Source organism: Monodon monoceros, unplaced genomic scaffold, assembly GCF_005190385.1.
Source record: "Monodon monoceros isolate NGI ecotype Baffin Bay Population unplaced genomic scaffold, NGI_Narwhal_1 Super_Scaffold_21, whole genome shotgun sequence".
In the NCBI taxonomy this organism is placed as follows: Eukaryota; Metazoa; Chordata; class Mammalia; order Artiodactyla; family Monodontidae; genus Monodon; species Monodon monoceros.
In genome coordinates this window covers 136,141,959-136,167,828 of record NW_021703778.1, presented here as the reverse complement: position 1 = coordinate 136,167,828, position 25,870 = coordinate 136,141,959, and the positions used below count along the sequence as shown (strand labels likewise).

At 37.0% G+C, this 25,870-nt stretch overlaps 1 protein-coding gene across 2 annotated transcripts in view; it reads left to right on the top strand.

The window, feature by feature from the left end:
* KCNH5 (potassium voltage-gated channel subfamily H member 5) overlaps positions 1 to 25,870 on the top strand; it is a 317,438-nt gene that overhangs the window by 69,577 nt on the left and 221,991 nt on the right. For both annotated transcript variants that reach the window (XM_029238666.1, XM_029238665.1), the window contains exon 7: positions 17,005 to 17,431. In XM_029238666.1, coding sequence (XP_029094499.1) covers positions 17,005 to 17,431 — 427 coding nt within the window. The remainder of the gene's footprint in view (positions 1 to 17,004; positions 17,432 to 25,870) is intronic.

The window sequence follows — 25,870 nt, the reverse complement described above, 5'->3', positions numbered from 1 at the left end:
GCTAAACTAGCATTTGTATACTCTTTGATATATGTATTTCTATTATTTAACTTTTTATCATTCTAGATTATTATACTCTAGTTGTGTCTTTTATAAATAGTCTATACATTCTAAGAGTCTTTCTAACTGGGAAGTTTAGTCTATTTACACTTATTGTAATTAATTACCTTTTGATTTTCTTAGAGCATCTTATTTTCCATTGTAAAATGCTTTTTCTTCACTTTTCTCTGTTTTTATTTTTGCTTCTTTTCTGCTGTCTTTTGGATTGATTGAATTTTTTAAATCTCCTGGATTTCCTCTACAGGATTAGAAGTTTTTCTGTTAATTGATTACTCTTAATATTTTTAGCATCAGTATTTGACTTATGAGTATCTTTGCCCTTCTAAATAAATCAAGGGCTTCTGTTTACCTTCTCATCTTTCAAACTAGTATTGTCTTATATTTTGGCTCCATATTATTTTTAACTTTCTCTTTCAATTATTGGAGGCCTTCTTTAGGACATGTTTGTTGTGAGTCTTTGGGATGGTGATTCTGGGTCTCAGTTTCCATATCTGTAAAAAAAAAGGGAAGGAATGCTTGACTTTTTTACTTCACACAACGGTTTTAAGGAATAGATGGGAAAACAGATATGAATGATTTTTGTTTGTAGAATTGTGCATGTCTGAGGGGATATTATTATTTCATTTGTGTATGTCTGTTTCCTCAGCTTGGTGATAAGCCCTGTGATATTGAGGGATGTGTTCCATCTCCTTGGTAGTCCTTCGTTGCTCTTAGTACATATTGGTGACTCACTGACCTGAAGCAATAAAGTGTTAGCAAGGTTTTAGTAGACTGTACAATGACATAAAACAAAATAGAACTTAAAAATGAGAAATTGAGCTAGTGGTGGCTTGGGAATAGGAGAGTATGAGTCTGAAGATCACAATTTAATCCTTTGACATGCTACGAGTGCAGAATGACTTAGAGGACTTAATAACACTTTTTGTATTCAAGATTGTCTCAGTCAACATGCTCTCTTAAGGCAACTTGATTTACTAGGAATTCACGAACTGGGTATGACATTCTTTAAGAGAACTGTGAGGATGGGAAGACAGAATCCATTAAAGGAAATAATTCTGTTTGAAAAGAAGTACATAATGTAAATTTCCTAGAAACCATAACAGGGGGTAAAAGATGTTATCACCAGGAATCCAAGGAATAGAAATAAGCTCTTTTGTAGCATGCATTTGAATACAGCTCTGGGAGGTTAGGGGGAACTGAATTATAAGGCATCAGAGAAAAATGGGGCAGCTGCAGGTAACACACAGTTTGGTAGCCTGAGTGGACTTAGGAAACGTGATACATGGGGAATTCAGGGGACAATGAGTGGTATTAGTAAGTGGTAAACATGATAAACTAGGTTAGAACAAATTAAAATTGGAAAAATGATCACTTATGTATTGTTTCAGGAGACAAAATGATTGGGCCAGTGACTGCTAAGTGGAAGTATTATAAATATTTTTAATTTCCAGGGAAGTTTATGGAAAATAATTTTCTAAATTATTATTTTCTTGAATTATGCTTGTCAAGTGGCCACATGCGTTGTTTCATTTTAGCATATCTGTTTACATAGCAAATTTTTATCTCTTGTCTAGTTATCAAAACAAGAATTGGAAATCAAAGAAGCTAATTATACTCAAAGATTTTAGAGGCTTTTTGTCCCCTTTTGTGGAATTTCAGACACTCCACCAAGAATAACATTTTAGAAATTGCTATTTAATATAATTTGATCACCATTACTTTTTTTTATTAAAGCCTGTAGGTAATTGAAGTAATGTTTGAGTGGTATAGGTAAGGATTACATAGTATTTTTTTTTTGTTTTAGTTTTACTAGTTTTAATCTTATTAAACCCATAGAAACATTGCCAAGTCTACCTTAGAACTGATTGATTTTTCTTATCAATGTGTTTGCTCAGTTGATAATAGACTTTTTTAAAGAGCCGTTTTAGGTTCACAGCAAAATTGAGAGGAAGGTACAGAGACTCCCCATACGGAGATTGCCCCCACACATGCATAACCTCCCCCATTATCGACACCCCCACCAGAGTGAAACTATATTGACATATCATATTGCTAAAAGTCCATAGTTTACAGTAGGCTCACTCTTGGTATTGTACATTTTATGGGTTTTGACAAATGCATAATGGCATATTGTAGTATCATAGAGTAATTCACTGTCCTGAAACTCTGTGCTCTGCCTATTCATCCCTTCTTCCCTTCTAACCCCTAGCAACCACTAATCCTTTTATTATCTCCACAGTTTTGCCTTTTCCAGAAAGTCATATAGTCGGAATCATACAGCAGGTAGCTTTTTCAGATTGACTTCTTTCACTTAGTAATATGCATTTAAGGTTTTTCCATGTCTTTTCATGGCTGATAGCTCATTTCTTTTTAGTACCGAATAATATTCCACTGTCTGGATGTATCACAGTTTGTTTATCCACTCACCTACTGAAGGCTATCTTGATTGCTCCTAAGTTTTGGCAATTATGAATAAAGCTGCTGTAAACTTTTGTATGCAGGTTTTTGTGTAGGCATAAGTTATCAGCTCATTTGGGTAAATATTAAGAAGCATGGTTGCTGGATCATATGGTAAGAATACGTCAGTTTTGTAAGAAACTACCAAACTATCTTTCAAAGTGGTTTTACCATTTTATGTTTCCACCAGCAATGAATGAGAGTTCTGGTTGGCACACGTTCTCACTAGCATTTGGTATCATCAGTGTTTTGGATTTTAGCCATTATAGTAGATGTGTAGTGGTATCTTGTTGTTTTAATATGCAATTTTCTAATGATATATGAACATCTTTTCATATGCTTATTTGCCATCTGAATATCTACTTTTGTCAGGTGGCTGTTCAGATCTTTTGCTCATTTTTAATGGGGTTCTTAATTTTCTTATTGTTGAATTTTAAGAGATTTTAAAATATATTTTAGATAATAGTCCTTTATTATTTGCAAATGTCTTTTGCAAATATTTTCTCACAGTCTGTAGATTGTCTTCTCATTCTTTTGACAGTATCTTTCACAGAGCAGTTTTTAATTTTAATGAATTCCAGTTTATTAATTATTTGTTTCATGAATTATGCCTTTGGTGTTATGTCTGAAAAATTATCACCATGCCCAAAGTACCTAGGTTTTCTCCCACATTATCTTCTCAAAATTTTATAGTTTATGTTTTACGTTTAGGTCTGTGATCCATTTTGAGTCAATTTTTGTGAAGGGTATAAGGTCTGTGACTAGATTCATATTTTTTTGCATTGGATGTCCATGTGTTCTATCACCATTTGTTGAAAAAAACTATCTTTTCTTTATTGTATTGCCCTTGCTCCTTTGTCAAAGATAAGTTGACTATATTTATGGGGGTCTATCTGGGCTCTCTATTCTGTTCCATTGATCTATTTGTTTATTTTTTCCCACCAATACCACACTGTCTTGATTACTATAGCCTTACTGTAGTTGAGTGTCTGTCCTCTGATTTTGTTCTTGTCCTTCAATATTGTGTTGGCTATTTTGCACAGTTTTTATCCCTCCACATAATCTTTACAGTCAGTTTATTGATATACACAAAATAATGGGATTTTGACTGAGATTACATTGGTAGCTTTAGATCAAGTAGAGAAAAATTGACATCTTGACAATATTGAGTATTTCTGTCCATAAACATGGACTATTGCTCCATTTATTTAGTTCTTTTTTGATTTCTTTCATCAGAGTTTCATAGTTTTCCTCATATATATCTTGTACATTTTTTGTTAGATTTATATCTAAGTTTTTCATTTTTGTTGTGCTAATGTAAATGGTATTGTGTTTTTAAATTCCACTTGTTCATTGTTGGTAGATAGGAAAGTGATTGGCTTTTGTATGTTGATCATATATCCTGCAAACTTGCTTTAATTGCTAATTAGTTCCAGGATTTTTTTTTTTTCTGGGTCAAGTTGTTTGGATTTTCTGCATAGACAATTATGTCATCTGCAAACAAAGACAGTTTTCTGTTTCCCCATCCCAGTATACCTTTTATTTCCTTTTCTTTTCTTGTTGCATTTGCTAGGACTTCCAGTATGAAGTTGAATAGGAGTGGTGAGAATAGACATTCTTTCCTTGTTCCTGATCTTAGTGGGAAAGCTTCTAGTTTCTCACCATTAAATATGATGTAACATGATATAAGCTGTAGGGTTTTTGTAGATGTTCTTTTTCAAAGTGAGGAAGTTCCTCTCTATTCCTAGTTTTCTGAGAGTTTTTATCATGAATAGATTTTGTCAAATGCCTTTTTTTGCACCTATTGATATGAATATATGATTTTTCTTCTTTAGTCTGTGATGTTATGGATTCTATTAATTGATTTTTGAGTGTCGAACCAGCCATGTATACCTAGGATAAATCTTACTTGGCCATACTATATAATTATTTTTATATATTGTTGGATTTGATTTGCTAATATCTTGTTGAGGATTTTTGTATCTATGTACATGAGAGATATTCTTTTGTAGTTTTCTTTTCTCATATTGTCTTTGCTTTTGGTATTAGGGTAATTGCTAGCCTCATAAATCTGGGTTAGGAAGTATTGTTTCTGCTTCTACCTTTTGGAAGAGATTGTAGGCAATTGGTATAATTTCTTCCTTAAATATCTGGTAGAATTCACTCATGAGCCCATCTGGGCCTGGTGCTGTTTTGGAAGGTTATTAATTTATTGAATCAATTTGTTTAATAGATGTAGTTCTCTTCAAATAATCTATTTTTGTATGTGTGTGAGTTTTGGCAGATTGTGTCTTTCAGGGAGTTAGTCCATATCATCTAGGTTCTCAAATTTACGGGCATAGAGTTGTTCATATGATTCCACTTTGTTGTTGTTATTATTATTATCCTTTTAATGTCTATGGCATCTGTAGTGACATCCTCTCTTTCATTTGCCATGTTAGTAATTGTGTCCTCTCTTTTTTATTTTTCTTAGTGTGGCTAGAGGTATATCAATTTTATTGATATTATCAAAGAAAAAGCTTTTAAGATTTTGTTGATTTTCTCTACCGATTTCCTGTTTTCAATTTCATTGATTTTTGCTATATTTTTAATATGTCTTTTCTTCTTGTTACTTTGGATTTAATTTGCTTTTCTTTTTCTAGTTTGCTAAAGTGGAAATTTAGGTTATTGATTATAGTTTTTACTGCTTTCTAATATATGCATTCTGTTATATATTTTCCTCTAAGTACTGCTTTGCTGCATCCCACGAACTTTGTTAAGTTGTATTTTCACTTTCAGTTAATTAAAAAAGCATTAAATTTTACTTGAAATTTTCTCTTTAATCCATGTCTTACTTATAAGTGTGTTTTTTAATTTCCACATATTTTTGGATTTTCCAGGTATATATCAGTTATTGATTTCTAGTTTAATTTCACTGTGGTCCAAAATCAGGTATTGTATGATTTCTATTGTTTTAAATTTGTTAAGGTGTGTTTTATAGTGCAGGATGTGGTCTATCTTGGTGAATATTTTACGTGACCTAGAGAAGAATGTGGGTTTTTGTTGTTGTTTTGCTGTTGTTGTATAAAGTAGTCAAAGATGTCAGTAATAGCCAGCTAATCGATGGTGCTGTTGAGTTCTGCTCTGTCCTTACTGATTTCTACCTGCTAGACCTGACCATCTCTGACAGAGGGATATTGAAGTATATGATAGTGGATTCATTTAATTTCTCCTTGCATTTCTATTAGTTTTTGCTTCACATATTTTGATGGTCTCGTTAGGTGCATACAATATAAGGATTGTTATGTCTTCTTGGAGAATTTACCCCTTTATCATTATGTAATGCTCCTGTTTATCCCTGATAAACTTAGTTAGTCTGAAGAGTATGAGACTGTTAATGCAATGAAATGTATTATCTCTGGGATGATTTTACCTTCTATATGGGACTTTCTTAGTTTCTTATTAGCCTGCTTTAAAAACTTTTGCTGCAATTTTAAGTCCTATATACCTCCCAGTTCTTCTCTGCTTAAGAAAGCACATTAATAACACTAGTGCTTCTAATAATAATAAAAAACCATTTATATTTTTATCGATGATTGGATTAGTGGTTTATCAACACTTGTCTTTCATCTGTGTGCTCAGGGGAAGGTTCATGAGTGACCCTATTTTGCAACCTTCAATTCTACTTCAAGTTAAGAAGTCAAATCCAACAAAGATCTTTAGAAAACTAAGGGTTAGACCCTGTGCTCATTTCTGGAGGAATCAAAATTAGACCTTATGCTTCCTCAGTGCAAAGACTCTGTCTTTCTAATAGCCTGGATTTGCAGTGCCTGACACATAATTGCCATACTATATATATTTCTATTAAAGTGAATGAGGGATTGAAGCTTACAATGTTTCCTAAATATACCTGTTTCTTGTTAGTAATGGAAAAGTTAGGGCCAAAGGGCAGTCTTTGTGGCATAACCTTATCTGTGCCCCAAACTTCTTCATTCAGACAGTAGGGCGTTATCCTTTGGCCGCTATGCTCACCTCTCTGTTCATAAGTTCCTTTCCGTGAATATTCTCACTTAAATAATCTTCCAGTCATATGACCTACACTGCTAGCTTTCCATACATGTTTAGAGGTTACCTTAGGGTTTAGGTTCCTAAGCTGAGATCTCCCACTAGGAGTGCAAAACATTGTAGACTAATGGATACAAAGATGTACAAGGCAAAGTCACTGAACTCAAATGTACCTACCTTCTAGCTTGAGAGAAAAACTTTCTCAAAAATTTTTCAAGAGTGTGAATAAAGGAGCAGTGTGAAGGAGGAGATGAGGTAAGGATTTGGAGAATGGGTAAGAGTCAGCCACAGGTTCCAAATTGGAGGATAGTGGCAGTAGGCTGAACTTTTAAATTCTATTCCAAGTGGAGATTGGCGGTACAGAATGGTAATAAACAGATTTAAAGATCGATGTCTTTTTTATATTTGAAAAATTTGGTGATACTCCAGGATATATTCTTTGCATTAATTTTCTACAGAGACAAAGCAGTCTGCCTAACTGAGGGAATTAGCTTTGGGAGGATAGGAAGTTGCAAACAATCAGGATAGCAATAGGATTCCTTTATTTGATTTTGTTGCTTACAGGAATAGAAATTTTTATCCAAACTGATCTTCATTCATGATGAAGGCTTCCTATTGTTAAACATTAGGGAATAATTCTGACATGGAGGCAAAGAAGGTTGAAATATAATGCAATATGTATACTATAATCCTTAAAAATTTTTTGCCTTAACTATCTATGGATACTTGCATAGAAATTGCTCTTTATCTTTCTGCATAGTAATTATCACTATGCTTGAGAATACATCATTTCCTCACTCTTCTTTGAAGGAAGTTCTAAACCTCCATCCCTACTCCCTTTGGTCTTTCTATTACTTCATTTTATTCCATGATTTTATCTCTGCTTTCACATAACACATGCTAACTCACAAGGAACATGTTTATCTTTATATTGGAATTTTTCATCTTTAGGAAGTTTGTTTATTAGACATTGTGGATAAAGGGTTAACAAAACTATTTCTCCTTCTGCATTGACAGATTTTACCTTTGATCAACTGTCTTCCTTGGTTCTCCCAGGGACTGATGAAGGAAATATGGTATCTATGTTTCTAGACTGTATTACTTGTATTTAAAAAAGATCTCTGATTTGTAAATTACATCTGGACTATGAAGAACTTTTAATGAGCTGTAAATAACCTGATGAGGATACCACAGCTTACGGGTTCCCTGATTGATACAACTCCAAGCATATCCCTTGTGGAATTCTGAAAGCTATACCTGTGTTGTTATTATAGGTGCTGGGTTAGGTGACATTTAAGCCTAGACCTGAAAGATGAGTAGGATTAACTAGGCAAAAGGAGTAGTTAGCGGGTGAGGGAGAGTGTTTTTAAAATTCACTTTTGGAGACCCCACCAGGTGAGAGAGAATATAAAAATTTTGAAGAAAGGAAAGACATTTTCTATAACTGGAGTACAGAGAGCAGAAGACAGAGATGCACAAGGGAGACTGGAAAAGTAGGCAGGGGCAGGTTGTGTTAAGGAGTTTGGATTATTGTAAAGGTGGCAGCAAGTTACTGAAGGTTTTAAAGCATCTCCCAACCTGGTTTGCTTGTGCATATATCATGATATTTGAAAAAAAAATCGAGACTTAGGCAATATACCTCTTTTTTGGTGCATATTTTGATCATGCTTTATATTCACTCTGGACCAATGGATATTAATGAGAACATTTTTTTTCCGTAATAAGAAGCATTTAAAATTAGTATATCATGGATGTTGCTTAAAACAGATGTCTGTTTATCTATCTATCTATCTATCTATCTACTATCTATCTACCTATCTACTTATGCCACTATGTATTGATAAGAATATAAATAGACTAAAACAGGTGGTAGGTACAAGTTATTTAAATTGAGTTTCTCTACTGAAGCATATTAACTAATACAGGGAGTAATTAGTATTATTTCTCCATGGATCTCTTGGTAAGATGAGTAGGAGAAATGAGTTCTGAATAGGAAGGAGGCAATAGAACTTGCTATATGGGTTAGAGATGCAGATAACAATTGTAGTTTGCTACATTAGTTTTCTTTCAGTCTTTAAATTGTACTCTACAAAAGGAAATGGAAATGGACTATTTAGTCATTCATGTACAAAATCTACTTAGACCCCAATGCTTATAAAACAGAGTGGTTTCTATATAATTGCCTAATATTGTGCTACCCATGAAGATTAAATAACTATTAATTATTAATTACAATATCAGTGCTAGAGGAGTCAGAAATTATTATGAGAGATTTCTGTATTGCTTAGTTTATTCTTTAATTAATGTATTCATTTTCTTAATAAATATTTGGTGCTTACACTGTGGCAGGGAGTTCTAGAGTGTGTGCTAGGGATAAAAGAATGAACAAAACATGATATGAATACACAATCAGAAAGAGACAAATGGCACGAAGGGAACATACCTGGTCCTTTGAGATTATATAATGAAATGACCTGCTCTAGACTAAACCAAAACAGATTTTAGAACAACGGAAGCTATATGATTTTAAACTATGAGTGACTTCAAAAGATAACTCTTATATAGTGTTCAGAATAGAGTGGACGGAGTCAAATGAATGCCTTAAGATTTATTAGAACACTTCCATAGGTCTAGGAGAGAGATGCTAGTAGCATGGTTTAAGATGGTGTCAGTGGCGATGAAGAAAAGTGAATAAATTGGAAAGATATTTAGGAGTTAAAGTTAATAGGGTTTTAAGATAAATTGGGTATGGGAGATATCAAAGAAAGGGGCAACATGAATACTTCTTGGTTTCTGGTTTGTGTAATCAAATGGCTAGTGCTTATATATTAGAAAAGAACCAGGGGCAATGTCTGGAATGGGAAGGTGGAGGGGAGAGTAGTAACTTTTTTTTTTTTAATGGGAGAGACATGAGATATTTAAATGTCTATGAGAAAGATGTAGTTGAAGGGGGAGTGGCTGGATTTTTGAGCAGAGGAGAGAAAGTTTAAAATATAGTGGATAGATGAATTCATAAGAAAAGTAGTAAAATTGCTAGGTAGTTAGGAGATGTTTTGAGATTGATGATAATGAATTTCTAGGGGAATCAATCTGCCCTATTGTATTACTTTCTTAAGCAGTTCTTAAACACAGCCCTGAAGAAAGCTGATAATTGAGTTAGAATTAGGGTTTTGATACAGGTTATAATGAAGAGACAGACATACTAAGGAATTCAGGATGTATGGTGGTGTTGAAATTATAGGGCCACATAAAGAAGAAAATGGAGAATGGAGGGGTTAATAGATTGGGAAAAAGCAGCTCTGTCAGTAGACTGGAGATTCAATAAGGTTGAATGTTGATGTAATTGGACGGTTTAGCTCAACATAGAAGAAGATATGGTCAGAAAACAAGATGGTTCAATTCAAGATTTCAGAGCCGGAAAACGTTTTAGATATGAGAAATTTCAGATTATGACCTCGGGAGTGGGCATCTAAGGAAAAGTGAAAAGATTGTTGGAGATGAATTGGTGGAGAAACTGCGAGGCCAGGTTTTCAGCAGGGTCATCCACATGGAAACAAGTTATGCAGGGTGAGGGCAAGCTTTAGGTGAGGTTGGATTTAAGAACTATTTAGGAGGTATATGAAGTAATAACTTGGAGTTCTTTGTTCTCATGGAATATTTACTGGCATAAATTCTTGCAAAGCAAAATAGTGACACATTTCCCAATACAAAAGGTAAATAATATCTAACAATTGCATATTAAAATTTATTTTATATATTCATATCTTACCTATTTGGAAGAATGTCTTGTTAAAATGAGACTTCTGTATCACATACATATCTATGTTGCCCCCATTTTAAGTCAAACAAGTATGAAATACTGTACACAAAATACATGTGCTTTCCTCACATTTGTATCAGTTAGCTTTTTTTTCCCACATAACAAACTACTCCAAAACTTTATGGATAATAACAGTCACCATTTATTAAACTCACTTTCCTGTGACCTGAGTGATTCTGCTGACTTTGGCTAGATTTGGCTTATCTCAACTAAGTTCACCCATACATCTGTGGTAGGCTGCTGAGATGGCTGGTGACTAACTGATCCCAGATGGCTCAGATGGATGTCATAGGGCTGCTCCTATGGTCTCTCATCCTCCAAAAGCCTAGTTGCCATTCTTCATATGGCAACTTAGAATGGCCATGGGTTCTAAGACCATGACTGGAGGCCATGCTTCTTGAGGTCTAGGCTTGGAACTGGCACAGCGTCACTTACACCACATTCTGCTGGCCAAAGTAAGTCGTAAGGCCAGTCTAGACTGAAGTCAAGATGGGGAAATAGACCCTATCTTTTGATGGGAGAGGCTGCAAAGTCACATTGCCAAAGGGTATGGATGCAGGGAAGGAAATGACCCGAGCTATTTTTTTCCAAACAATCTACTACACAACCTGTGTGTGAGAATGCTAGATGTAGGTGAAAAAACCAAGCAACTGGATGTTATAAGTCTGTACTCCTGCTCTCTCACCCCCACTTAATTGTCATGTGTCCTTGGACAAGAAAGTTCTTTGATCATTCCTCTTTTGTTTATAAAGCAAGGGTGGAAGAAGGTAGGAAAGACTGCTAGCTGAGTTATCTGCCTACTATCCTTAGTGATCATCAAATGAGAGAATTGATTTGTATTTTAAATGGCTTTATCATTGTAAGCCATTATTTTTATGCTGATTACATCCCACATCTCTTTAATGTGGGAATCCACAAAAATATCCTGAAGAGTTAACAACGCTGAGATATCTCCTGGATATTTTTCTTTATGCTCCTATGGCCTGAGGGGCTTTTCAAGTAAGGAAACCGGCTAGAAAGGAAGGCTGATGACTGAAAGTTCTCCATTAACCCTGCTGTGCTCTATTATGCATTTGATGTGTTTGATATTCTCTTCCAGCAGTGGAACCCCAGGGCTTTGTGAGCTAAGAGCTCAGAGGTTGGGATAGAGGCAGAATGCCACTGGGGTGCAGAGGAAGGCACAGGAAGATCGGAAAGCATGGAGTGAAATTAGGCAGAAAATGAATGAGCAGACAAAACTGGTGGAAAGCACAGAATCAAGAGGTTGTTATAAAAAGGTGTTAGGACAGAAGGGAGTCATTTTATTTTAGCCTGTCAAAGTATCCAGTATTACTATATGCGTTAAATTAAAATTCCCAACAAGGGATTAAATGTAATTTGAGGAGACTTCCCTGGCAGCCCAGTGGTTAAGACTTCACCTTCCAATGCATGGGGTGTGGCTTCGACCCCTGGTTGGGGAGCTAAGATCCCACATGTCTCGTGGCCAAAAAACCAAAACATAAAACAGAAGTAATATTGTAACAAGCTTAATAAAGAGTTTAAAAAATGGTCCACATCAAAAAAGAAATCTTAAAAAAATTATGTATATAAAAAAAGTATAATTTGAGGACCAATCTAAAGGTTATGAGGGTGAGTTAGAAAATAAGTAAAATCTCTTATTTTAGATAGAGTTGAATATGACACCTCTTCCCCCTCCCCAAATCACATGATGCAGAAGAAATCATTAATCTGAATTATGTACTGTGGTGAAATGTTAACCTTAACAACACAACAGTGACTAATGGATTTTCCTTAACATTGTTTTGATATTTAAATAAAACATTCTTTAAAAATTACATCAATATTACATGTAGAGCTCAAGGAAGCCACTTTGACTTCTAATGACGTCTAATCCCTAAGAGTAGTTCCATTTGTATTTAAACTTTTATAAATGGAATCATGCAATATATACTCTTTTGTGTCTAGTCTCTTTTGTTCAGTATGATACTTTTTAGATTCATTCTTGTTATTTCATATAGTTCTAGTCTGTTCATGTTTATTTCTAGATAGTATTGCATTGAGTGAAGGTGCAATGATTTATCTATCCATTCTACTGGTTTTAAGTATTTCATCAAATTTTAGAACAAAGTCATTAACTTTGAGTTTTGATTATAGTAATTGCATTAAATTCTTTTGGATACAAAACAGTGGAGAATGAGATAGCTAAAAAAAACTTTCCAAATAAAGCAAACACTTCTGTATTACTCATTTTGAATAACAGTTTCTGGTTTGATAAGTAGATGAAAGGGACACTGTGGACAAATTAAAAGGTGAAACTTTGGAGTTTTGTTTGAGAGCAAAAAGGAGTTTGGTTTGACTGGAGCACTATTGCTTGGCAAAGGCATGGTTGGAAATGACCTGGCAGTGTGGACAGAAATGGGGTTGTGGACCTTGAAGGCCTGTAGAAATTGTGTTTAATGTCTATAATGAGCCCCTGGAGGATATGCTCAATACTGTCTTTTAAGAAGATTAATATTGCAGTGATTATTGGGATAAGGACAGGAAGACTGCACAGCAGTTGGCTATTGTGGGAAATGCATGAAGAATCTGAAGGACTAGGTCCATTCCTTGCTAGCTGTGTGACTTTAGACAAGTTGTGTAACCTGTCTGAGCTTCAGTGTCCGCCTATGAACAGTGGAGATAGGAGTCCTGGTATTGTTAGAATGAAATGAGTTGGTCCATGTTAGAGAATTGCAGACTCTCTAGGGTTCTGGGGCCTCCACAGACCCCTAAGTGGGCCACTGTTGGGCCTGGGTGGGAATAAATGGGAGGCAAGGTATTTAATCTCCTTTATTCAGTCTTATAGAGACTGCCTGTATTTAAGCCAATACTGCTGGTACAAATGTGATTTGTTTATATCTAGAGCACATTATGCTCTAGATATAGTGAGGTTCAGAATGAGGTCAGATAGTGAAGTGCAAGGAGTGTGGACAAGACTGCCTATATTTGATTCTTGGCCCCTCCTCTTACCAGCTGCATGAACTTAGTCAAATTATTTAATGTTTCTAGGCTATGTTTTAGTAATGATACCTATCACATAAGATTATTAACTATGCCCCCTCCCTGCCCCACCACACACTCAATTCACCCCACCCACATTTACTTGTGTCGTAAAAAGATTTTCATACATTTATTGAACGTATTGACTGCTTAACCTATTACCATATGCCATACTTTGTAATTGACACTAGGTATATTCTTCAAGGGGTTTAGAGTTTCCTGGGATACCATACATGCAAACAGAGACTTGTAATAAAGTGCTATTATGATGACTGTTGTAATAGAGACGGACAAAGAGGACATGATAATACAAAATAAGGACACCTAACTCTCACAGTGGGTATAACAATGAAGATGGTGGGAGAGGTAAGAAGATGTCAGGGAAATGGACATGGAGGAGAGAGTCTCTGCCATAAACTATAAGTAAGACCCCGGCCACCAAGAGAGTGGGAGGGAAGAGTGCTTTAAGTACAGGGGACAAATTGTTAATGTGGCATGAAACAGCATGGGCACTCTGGGAACTACACATAGTTGAGCATGGCAGGAGTCTAGACAGCAGGAGGAGGACTTGCTGGGAGAGATGCTGACCAGACAGGCAGATGCTAGGTCCTGAAGGGCTTTGCATGTCATAGTAGGGAGTGAATACTTGATTCTATAGGTAATGAGCTAATACTAAAGATTTTAGACCAGAGAGGGACATGGTTAGATATATATGATGTAAAACGATAGCAGGCTGGTAGCCTCTACAGTGTGATCACATAATTAAAGGGAGTGAGAACAGAGGTAGTATGGCTGATGGAGAGGCTACTCCTGTCACACAATGAGAAAAAACATGAAGCCATGACCAAGGCATGGCCTTGAGAATAAGAAAGAAGGGATATTTTTGAGAGATTTCTTCAGGTATATTTTGAGCACTTTGAATGCTGAGATCCTCAAGACTTGATAACCGGTTGGATGTGACAGGAAAGGGGGTGTTCAGCCCCAGGTCTGAGAGACTAGCCTCATAATGATGTTGTTCACAAGAGTAGGGACATATTACCTTTTGAACACCTATGGAATATCTAAATGGAAATGTACAGCAGGCATTTGACTTCTGTATCAGGAACTCATAGAAGTCAGTTGAAACATGGGAATGCAGTAAATCAACCAGGAGAGGCTGAGGGTAATCGTAATGAGAATCCTAACACATAAAAGAAGCATGGGTAAGGTTAGCCCCAGAAAATGATTTTGAAAGACATGTCAGCTGGAGAGTTGGCTAAGATCTAGGAGAAAGCGGTGACATAGAACCCATGACAGAGAGAGTTTACAATACTTACCAAATATTTTGTAACATTTAAATAATATTGGACATGGCTATAGAAAATGGTGCTTTTTGATTAAGTGGAGTCCAGAGTAGGTACCCCTCAGGGTGGATCACCTCCTCTTGGAGAGATCTGCCTACATCAGAGGTCAGGGGAGTATGTCCTCCTGTTATTTGGGCCTAATTCGAGTGGGTCCTGATTCTTTACATTCTAGTTGAGGGTTGTGACTAGTTTTTAGTTTAAATGGGGTTAAAGGTTTCCTCTCTGTTTTTTCTTCTTTTGTTTTTAGCGGGGTTTCGAAAAAAGAATTCCAGTAGAAATAATTTTCTCTGTAGTATTGTGTTGGCCAAAAAGTTCGTTCGGGTTTTTGTAAGCTCCTACAGAAAATCCCGAATGAACTTTTTGGCCAACCCAGTATTTAAATAGAAGTAACACAGTTCCTTTAAAATTTGGAGCTAAGTGGAGGACAACATCTACAATAACAATGTTTTTATTTTTTAATTTAACCCTTTGAGTTTTTCATGCATTTTGACTATGGGTTTCTTTAGAGCAGAAGCAAGGCACATTTGTCTTAATGTCCCCAGGGCACAACTCAGAGCCTGCCATATAGAAATGCTCAATAAAAACTTATTTTTGTCTTTCTTGTTCATGATTATGTAGTTCCTTTTTTGAGAGCTTGCAAGCTCTCCTGAATCTTCTTACCTTTCAACATCTCATTTCATTGAATTATGCCAGTTCATCTTCTGAATTTTATTAATGCTACTCTTACTGTCTAAAGTTCAATATCCCTGCCTAAGAGCCAGGCCTAAGGTTATCGAGGTTGAGACAGAAAACTGTCCGGATGCTCCTGTTCCTTTTTTGCTTCCATAAGGTCTCCTGTTTTTATTTCTCTTTGTTTTCTCTCTATTTCAAATTTTTATTTTGCAAAATTTCAAATATATACTATCATATAGAGTATAACCAAATGCATTCCTAGCCTTTTTTCACTGTAACTTTACGATGCCGTAATTAGAGTCTCATTAATGTTACATCTGTTCTACTATACCAGCCAGTTCCTCCGTGTTGCTCAGACTTAAGTTCAGAGTAGGTTACGTTAGCTGCCTTGTCTCCTCCCTGGGATATAGAATTAGCAGTAAGGAAGTCATGGACTCTGTGAGACTTGGAGGTGATGATCAGATGAGAGGGTCCTGGGTCACTGCTTTGTCTTTCCCTCATGCACCAGGAATGGCTTTACGCTCTCTACCTGGGTGGCTTATCACATGCTTCCTCAAAAAGTAACTTTGAGAACTTCACTGATTGAATAAAGTCTATGCTATGTTTCCATTTGGATAATGCTATATTTGATTTTTTTTTTTTTTTTTTTTGCGGTACGCGGGCCTCTCACTGTTGTGGCCTCTCTCGTTGCGGAGCACAGGCTCCGGATGCACAGGCACAGCGACCATGACTCATGGGCACAGCCGCTCCGCGGCATGTGGGATCTTCCCGGACTGGGGCACGAACCCGTGTCCCCTGCATCGGCAGGCGGACTCTCAACCACTGCGCCACCAGGGAAGCCCTATATTTGATGTTTTAAGCTTCTTAACAAAATATGAATTTTCTTGCTGCCATTCCCTTATTCTTTTCAATGACTATTGCCAGAAGATGATAGAGTTTTGTAGGTATGTTCCCATTCTAGGTTCAACTCTTCACTTTTTCACAGCTCTACAAATTTAGTGCTTATCATAACTGTGGCAGGAGGTGGTGGAAATAATGGCATTTGCTCATTCTAATATACACAGAAGTATTTCCTGTTTGCTTGACAGTAAAACTAGGATTCCTTTTTCAGAAGTTTTGCTGTTCATAGCATTTATAAAGAAATAAAATTAAATCTTTTAGAGTACAGGAAAAGTTTTGTAGGAAGAAGAAATAAAATGTCTAAATTCATCACCCTATTTCTATACTCTGAGTATATTGCATTTGAGCTATTTTCTCCTTTGGTTTTTCTCTGTGCTATTTATACTCTACATATGAAAATAAACTCCGTCTTCCTTACCTAATGAAAAGTTTTTTTATCTAATAATCTACAAATATCTTTTTTCCTGGTGGGAAGGAATCTGCATTTAAAAAGTTTCTTTATCACTTCAGCTTTTTTGTTGTTGTTGACTTAAAGTCGGAGCTGTAGTATGTGTATGTTCTTAGTATATAAATGGTGATTGAGTTCATTAAGGTGAGCCACTGCATTGTTTTCCTTAGCCTTTTCTTTTCTGAAAGTGTTGTGTCATTTCTTTTTTTTTTTTAATTCAGGGAATCAGCAGTCTCTTCAGTTCTTTAAAAGTGGTGCGTCTCTTGCGACTGGGCCGTGTTGCCAGGAAATTGGACCATTACCTAGAGTATGGAGCAGCGGTCCTTGTGCTCCTGGTGTGTGTGTTTGGACTAGTTGCTCACTGGCTGGCCTGCATATGGTACAGCATTGGGGACTATGAGGTCATCGATGAAGTCACAAACACCATCCAGATAGACAGTTGGCTCTACCAGCTGGCCTTGAGCATTGGGACTCCGTATCGATACAATACCAGTGCAGGGATATGGGAAGGAGGACCCAGCAAGGATTCACTGTATGTGTCCTCTCTCTACTTTACCATGACAAGCCTTACAACCATAGGATTTGGAAACATAGCTCCTACCACAGATGTGGAAAAGATGTTTTCCGTGGCCATGATGATGGTTGGCTGTAAGTATCTTTTATTTTCTTTTTTTAAAAAAATTATTGTTGTTGATAGTTCTCCAGGCTCCAGTCTTTGACAGGAGTAAATTAAACTACTTTGTCTTCAGAAAAATGTTTAATTCATGTCATTTACATTGGTTTAATTTTTATTCAGCCTTAGAAAATAAAAAGGCAAAATAATATATTTTACTTTTTAGAATGTTTTAGCACATGAAAAGCAGTATGAATGGACTGATACAAAAATTAGAATGGGAACTCTTTGATATAATTCTGTTCATAGCATTGTACCTGGCAGAGCTATTTCCAAAAGGAGACCAATATCTAGAAAGGCAGCATCTGGCATATTCCATAGGTTTTGTGGGCAATGCATAAAATTCTGAAAAAGTAGACAGGATCTGATGTGAGATACCCTGTTTAGAAAATGTTTTATTTAATAATTAGTTTTATGTAGGCTTTTACAATTAAGACTAGGCAAAGAGTTTATAAGTCTAGTCTCCATTACAAAATTCTAGCTGGAATATATTCCAGTCTGAGAGAATGAAAGTATTAGTAAATGTAAGCTTATTCAGCAATGACAAAAGTGTCTAGGATGTAGCATACAGACCTGAGTACTAAACGTCTTGATGATGATCTTGGGAGTAGAATTCTCTCTACAGGAGTGAAGGACCAAGTATTCTAAACTCAGACTAAGACTGGATGATACAGAAGATCAGAATTAAGGAAATACATACAAAAGAAAATGTTGAAAAAGGAGATTTTTGAGGGGGACTTCATCACCATACACACCCTCACGTTGACTTTGATGATTTATCCAAGCCTAGTTCTGAGACCTAGAGTAACCTTAGGACTGGAGTTTTTTTTTTTTTGTGGTACTTGGGCCTCCCACTGTTGTGGCCTCTCCCGTTGCGGAGCACAGGCTCCGGATGCGCAGGCTCAGCGGCCATGGCTCATGGGTCCAGCCGCTCCGCGGCACGTGGGACCCTTCCGGACCGGGGCACGAACCTGTGTCCCCCACATCCACAGGCAGACTCCCAACCACTGTGCCACCAGGGAACCCCCACATGGGATCTTTTGTTGCGGCACGCGTGCTTTTCTAGTTGTGGTGTGCAGGCTTCTCTCTAGTTGGGGCGCATGGGCTCCAGAGCGTGTGGGCTCAGTAGTTGCAGTGCACGGGCTTAGTTGCCCCGTGGCATGTGGGATCTTAGTTGTCCAGCGGCATGTGGCGTCTTAGTTTCCCGACCAGGGATCAGACCTGTGTCCCCTGCATTGAAGCCAGATTCTTAACCACTGGATCACCAGGGAAGTCTCAGGACTGGAGTTATGATTAGTGTTATTAGCACCTTTTAAGCCTCTGGGCCATGGTAATTGGTTTTTGGTCTAAGCCATCCTTTTTGAGATTCCACATTATAGAATTTTATATTATGACACTAGTGGGAAAAATGTTAGAGTCCAGGAATGTCGGCTGACTCGTGAAAGGTCAGTATCTTGGGTCTAAACAAGGTACTTTTCGGAGTTCATAATGTCTGCAAGCTATTGGTCACCAATGTTAACAGTTGTTTAGCCTTCTGTACTCCTTTGTACAGGTACAGAAACAAGAACACACAGGTTCTCTTCGCTGCTTAAAAGTAACAGAGGGAGAGTGAGAATTCCAAGTGCTGTTTCCTCCAGAGGCTTTTAGGAGGAAAATGTTCTTACAAAGAGATCTTGATGATCTCTTAATTAAACTACTGCCTACACACTGAAAGTGGTAAGATGTATTGGCAAAAATGGTGCTTTATAAATTCAGAAGACAACATTTTGTCAGATATAGTATTTATTACTTTACTACTTTTAATATTTATATAATGCATTTTGCCTTATACTTGAGCATAGTTAGATTAAAAAATTTATTTTGAATTATAGATTCACTGGAAGTTGCAAAGACAGTATAGTGAGGGTCTTTGTGCCCTTCCCTTAGTTTCCTCCAATAGTTATATCTTATATGACTCTAGTACAAGATCAACATTGGCATTGGTACCATATGTGTATATAGTTCTGTGTTGTTTTATCACACGTGTAGATTCTGTAACCACCATTGAAATCAAGATACAGAATTGATCCATTACCACAGAGATCTCCCTCATGTCACACTCATGGGCTTCCCCCAAGCCTCCCTAACCCTGGCAACTACTGATCTGTTCTTTATCTATATAATTTTGTAATTTTGAAAATGCTATATAAATGGAATCATGCAAAATGTGATTTTTTGAAATTGGCCTTTTCCACTCAACATAAGTCCCTTGAGATCCATCTGAGTTGTTGAGTTTATTAATAGTTTGTTCCTTCTTATTCCTAAGTAGTATTCCATGGTTTGGATATACTGCTGTTTAATCATTCATCTATTGAAGGATATTTTGATTCTTTCTAATTTTTGGCTATTACTATAAAACTTCCATGCACGTTTGTGTACTTTTTTGTTTGGACATAAGTTTTTAGTTCTCTGGGATAAATACCCAGAAAAGAGATTTCTGGGACATATAGTGTCTATTTATTTTTTTAAAGAAATTGTCAAACTATTTTGCAGAGTAGACATACTAGTGTAGTTTGATTTTCAACAAGAGAATAACAGAAAAATAAAATCTATGTAGAGTTGAAGGACACCATTATTTACTTTGTTTCTCAGGCCCCAAAACTTGGGAATCATCCTAGTTTCCTGTTTTTCTCATGTATTACATCTATTCATAACAAGTTTATTGGCTTTACCTTCAAAATACTCCATTCAAACCACTTCTTCAGAAATTCTACTCAATGCCACCCTCCTATAAAACCACCACAATGCCAATCACTCTTATTCTCTTCCCTTTAATCTTTTTCTTCACTGTATCTACCAAGACCTGAAACCATGTTTACTCTGTTTTTCTTTTCTTCAGAATGTAAGCTCCGTGACACTAGGGCCTTTGTCTACCTTTTTTGCCTCTATATTCTCAACTTCTAAATAATTCTTAATGCCATGCTCAATCTAAATTTGTTGTATGAATGAATGAAGTTGAATATGTCCCTGATGATTATAATAAGAATCTCCTGTCATTGAATCCACCCCAGTTAGGTCTCTGATGAATATACATGCCAGAAAAATGCACACTTTTTGAATTTTAGCCATGATTCCTTTGTGAAAGCCCTGGTGAGCTCACCTGTATTGTCTGCCTGTGGTAGTGTAGCAGCTCCTTCAGCTGGATTGCCCCAATCTTGTCTTTCATGAGGCCTGATAATAAGTTCTGAGAGGCTAGTCATTAGAAACACCAACAACCCTTTCTCCCACCAATTTTTTTTTTTTTTTTTTTTACCATCTACGTTCTGAATTTACCTACATTGGAAATTTTCACATAGATTCAGTTGAGTTTTCAAAACTTCATTTAGTTCAGAATTGGTCCCATTCTTCTCTACTTCATGTATGGCTAATTATATTGCTATATCAAAATTTCTTTCTCCTCTCTTCGTCAGTTCCTGTCTTAATTTCAAGATGAAGTTCTGGTCATAAAGTGGATCCTTTTCTTCTTGAGTTTTGCTATCTCCTTTCAACACCCGAATAAACCAATATCTGACATCTTTTACCTGTCGACTTTGGCTTTCTTTGTATGCCTCTGAACAAATCCCGCTTCTATAGCCAGAGTGTTCCAAGGAGATGCCTTTTAATTTCCTTCTTAGTTCTTGGGTCCTTAGTAATTTCATGGAATATTTCCTTTGCAACAACCCAAGAAGCTGATAGAAAACTGTTAAGACCCATAAAGTGTTGCAGTAACTTCCCACAATTCCAAAACTAATTAGACACACATGCACAAAATATCAACCAAATGTGGCCATTTCAGCTGTTTGTGATCCTAGTATGATTTTTTTCCTGAAATAGTGTTGCCAAAATCTTGGCTCCCTGTACACTGATGCCAAAATGAGATACAGAGACAGAGTTTTGGAGGAGAAAGAAAGGGTGGCTTTATTCTTTGCCAGACAAAGAGGGGAACACATCAGGGTAGCACCTCAAGAACTGTGCCCCGCTCCCTGGGGAATAGGGAGAGGTCTTATAGTCAGGGCTCATGGTCAGGGGTATGTGATAAGGATCAAGGTGGTAACAGTCCTGCATTCTTCTTTCTTCTGCAGTTTCAAAACGGTGGGGTTGCTGACAAGATGAGGGTGTGTGCAGGGTCTCAGGTGGTCACTCTCCTAATCTTGATGAGCTTCTCTGGTCCCTTTAATCTTGCTTCAGGTGGTTTCCTGGCTGCAACTATTCACATCTGCCCTTTGGAACTCAGGGAAGGTCATGGAGGCTGGAGTCTTGCCTATAAGAAACGGGGGACAAAAAGGCCTCTGTGCCTGGGAGCCCCATAGAGCCCTGCTCTGTGTGTGTGTGTGTGTGTGTGTGTGTGTGTGTGTGTGTGTGTGATGGAGAAGGGGAGTAAGGGAAGAGGGAGATAGAAAACTGGTTTATGCTTTCAGCTGTGCTAGGATCTAGTCAATCTGTGCCGACTATTTGAGAAGCACCACTTCTAACCTTACAACTCAATAACTGAGAAAGATGTTTTGTCAAACAGTTGTTGGAGATACCAAGAGCCTATTTTCTGTTGAGAAAGTAATCACGGCTTGTAAATGATAGCTTCATTTTTCTGGAGAATGTCATCTGAAATTTTTGTGCCTTCCAGCAAAAATTTAAAAATTTCAGTGGCAGCAATTCCAGTTCCTAGAGATTTTCTGAGCCCTCCTCTTTCTTTAATGGCCTTTCCTCTGAGACTCCTCGGTTCTTTCTGTTACTGAGTCCAAGCTCGCTCTGTTCACCGCGAGACAGGCCAATAAATCGGTAAACGAGGTGTTGAGGCAAGGAAAGACGGCAGACCGAGAAGATGGCGGACTAGTGTACCCAAAAAAACATCTTATGGGGTCTGGATGCCGGTTTCTTTTATAGAACAGAGAGGGGAAGAGTTGAAGAAAAAAAGTAAACAGGCCATTTGTCTTGCAAAATCTTCTTGCTTGGCCTGCATCAGGGAGGGGATGTGTTAATTCTTTTCTGCAGCCATTCACAGGTGGGCAGGGTCAGAATGTCTCTCTGTGAGCTGAACAAAGGCCTTTTAGTTTGTCAGGCAGAGGGTCAGGGTTCCCTGTGGCAGGCCATTATGTATACTTACAGCTGTAGGTAGTGATATGATAAGAAAAGCAATGAAAAGCAAAGGTAAAAGTTGAAGAAACAGAACCAACGTGGAGTCAGAATTCGCTCTTCCCTGTTAGATTTCCCCCGATGCTAAATTGCATGTAGGCTCTGTCCTGGACCACAGTCTCAAAGGTCTCCTTGTTGATATCAGACAAATCTTCAAACAAAGTTTATGACCACGGCCTCCCTTCAATCCCAGTCACCTTATGTTTCCCCTTGATCCCTTCTATGTCAGCAGGATCCCAGAGTATTTCTCTTACCTGCTGTCTAGGGATTTCTTAGGCTTATATCCTTTGTTCCTACATTCCCTCAAGGTAGAGAACCCTCCTGCTCAGATTCCAGATCTGGAAGGGTTGCTTCTTAGATACGCCTACCACCATGTGTTTTTTACCTCAAATTTGTCTTCTCTTAGTTTTGGCATGCTCTATGCCTTGAGTGCACTCCTTGGTTCTGGTAGCAGCCATTACTACTCCAGGACAGGCAGTTCTGAGTGAACCTGACTACTCTGCTGATATTCACGAAATTCACTACTAAAGGGCTTTTGTGAAAAAGAGCATTTTCGAAGTTTAGTTCTGCAGCAGTTGTGGAGAATAGCCTACCTTATTTTTTAGATCAAGATGTGGGTAATCTCTGCTAATTTGCTCAGTAAATACTTAGTGATGCCTTCCTGAAATATTTTCAAATCCATTTCATTTATATAATCTTATTATTGAGCCCCTAGTAACTTTCTTTTTTTTCCCAAAGGTTAGCAGACTGACTGATTTTGCTTCTATTTAGAAAGCACCTTCATACACTGATGATTTGTTTTGATGGCTATAAAACAAAGGAATATGAATTGGAATATTCTGATATGATTATCCTTTTTGTCTTAATGTATTTTTATGAATCCTCTTTTAAAGAGGATTTATCAAGAAAGCAATTGCTTAGCTCCTTCTTCATTACTAAATAATCACATAAAATATTTTAGTTTAATCCAACAATTATAAAAAACTTTACATTTGCATATTTCACTACAATTTTATAAAAAAAGAAGCAAAATAAAAATGTGAATAACTTTTTGCCATAAATCATGTCCAACCATAAATGAGTTTGCTTTTGTTTGCTTTGTTTTGTTTTAATATACTATAAAATATTAAATACATTAGTAAACATGTAGACAGTATATTTCAAAGGACTATAAGTATTTGGGTATTTATTTTATTTAAAAACATTTTTCACTCTTTCCATTGTTGTCTGCTTAGTTGCTAAATTGAGGCAGCCTACCTCACATGGTATATGACACTCAGAATTTGTCCTGGTAGGATGCCATCCAAACAAAGTCCTTAAAAGTAAAGCGAAGCAAAATGAAAAACTACAAATATGAAAATATGAAAATTGCTGAGGTTTAATTGGTAGAGAGGAAAACTAGTTACAATAATGCTGATCTGCAATTTTTAAATAGGATGTAATCCATGATCGCTCAAACAGTCTAAGGACTTTCTGTAATTCACTGGCAAATGGTTTAGCACATTTAGAAGAGTAGCAGGGGAGTGGGATGTGTATGACAGGAAATTTGAATCTCCATGTGGGTGGTTAAGAGCCACCAGGGAGCAGTTAGTTACACACTGGTCACTCAGCATCACGCATCGGAGACTGATGCCACACATCATATTCTCCAGTTCATGGGCTCGGTTAGCACTCTCTGTGGGGTTCAGATAAAAGCCAAACTGAGATTATGGGCATTGCCCTCACCCCCTCCATAGGAAATGGAAATAAATACAAGATGGTGAGACTCAGAGATTGGGAGAATACAGAATAAGGTGGAGCAAAGGGCTGCGTGACCTTGGATGGTTTTTGGATCTCTTTGGGTTTTAATTTTTTCAAGTGTGAAATGCAGATTTGAGATAAATGACTTTCAAGGTTCCTTTCAGTACTAACATTCTGTATATCTAAGATTCGGTTAGCGCAGTTATGCCACTGTCCTTAGAATTGGACTGGTTATTGGAGATGAGGTTAATATGGAAAAGGAAGTGGTGTCACTTAAAAGTTTTAGGGCTTTTCATATACAGTGCATATCTTGTTTTATGGAGAATAAGATGTGTATTATATGGAATATATTTAATAAAGAGTTTAGAGGGAAGAACTTCAGGGAATATTATGGAGAAAAAAATTATACTTTTGGAAAGAGCATTTTTTTTTCCATATAGAAGCTAGGAAGACTGAAAGGCATTTGCCTCAGGGCATAGGAATAGACCCCAGGGAGAGTGCCCAGTGGGGACTCTGAAGGATATTTGGCCTGGATGGATATCTAGGCAGGTTAAAAGTGAGTTGTTACACTTTTCCAAAATTAAAAAAAGTTTCTTTACAAATCTTAACATGAAACTTTAGGTGACACAGATATAATATTAAGTTATATGTTAAAATTTTTCTTGCCCTCACTGTTGTGGTGTAGGTAGGAAATGGAGTGTGAACATACTGATTTTTAATTCTGGTTTTAGTTTTAACCAGATGGAGAGAGCTTTAAGCTTAATGTTTATTTTAGAAACTGGGTCAATTCTTTGTATCTGCTTTACCCCTGCTTGTAAAAAAGACTTCTTCTTTTTCTCTTCTCTTTTCTTTAATGAGCTGAGTATCCCATGAAGAAAAATATTTCGTGGAGCCCAAAGTTCAGGGTTATAGGCACCTTTTTTTATGGTTTAGTAGTTTCAGATGTACAGCCCAGTAGTTTGAAAAAGACTGTGAAGTGGACTTTACTCCCTGTTTCTTATTCAAAACAGAACTTGTATCTTTCGCAGGAATGTTCTTTTATACTCATATTTCTTTTTATGCCTAGTCACATTTTCACAAAACCTCTCAAATTCTACAAAGTTTGAGTTTTCCCAGAAAACAACAGGAAATTTTCTCATCTGCCTATTAAGTAGCCCACCTCTGTGCAAGGATTTGGTCTCTGGAACTACCTTGTGTCCCTGTATTACTCAAAATTATTGAATTCATTCAGCATTATGCCAGGTGTTCTGGTAGTTATTGGTATTAGGGAGACAGCCTGGATACTTCCTAGCCCTCAATAAGTTAGCGGTATGGTGAGTGTCAGACAAAAATATATCACTGAATCCTCTCTCTCTCTCCTTTTCTCATTCTTTTCAACCCCATCTCCATTCCCATCTCAGTCCCCATCACCATCCCGGACCCTATCTCTCCATCTCCATCTCCCTCTCCATCTCCATCTCCCTCTCCATCTCCAGCTCCCTCTCCATCTCCATCTCTATCTTCATCTCATCTCTTTTTGTACTTTG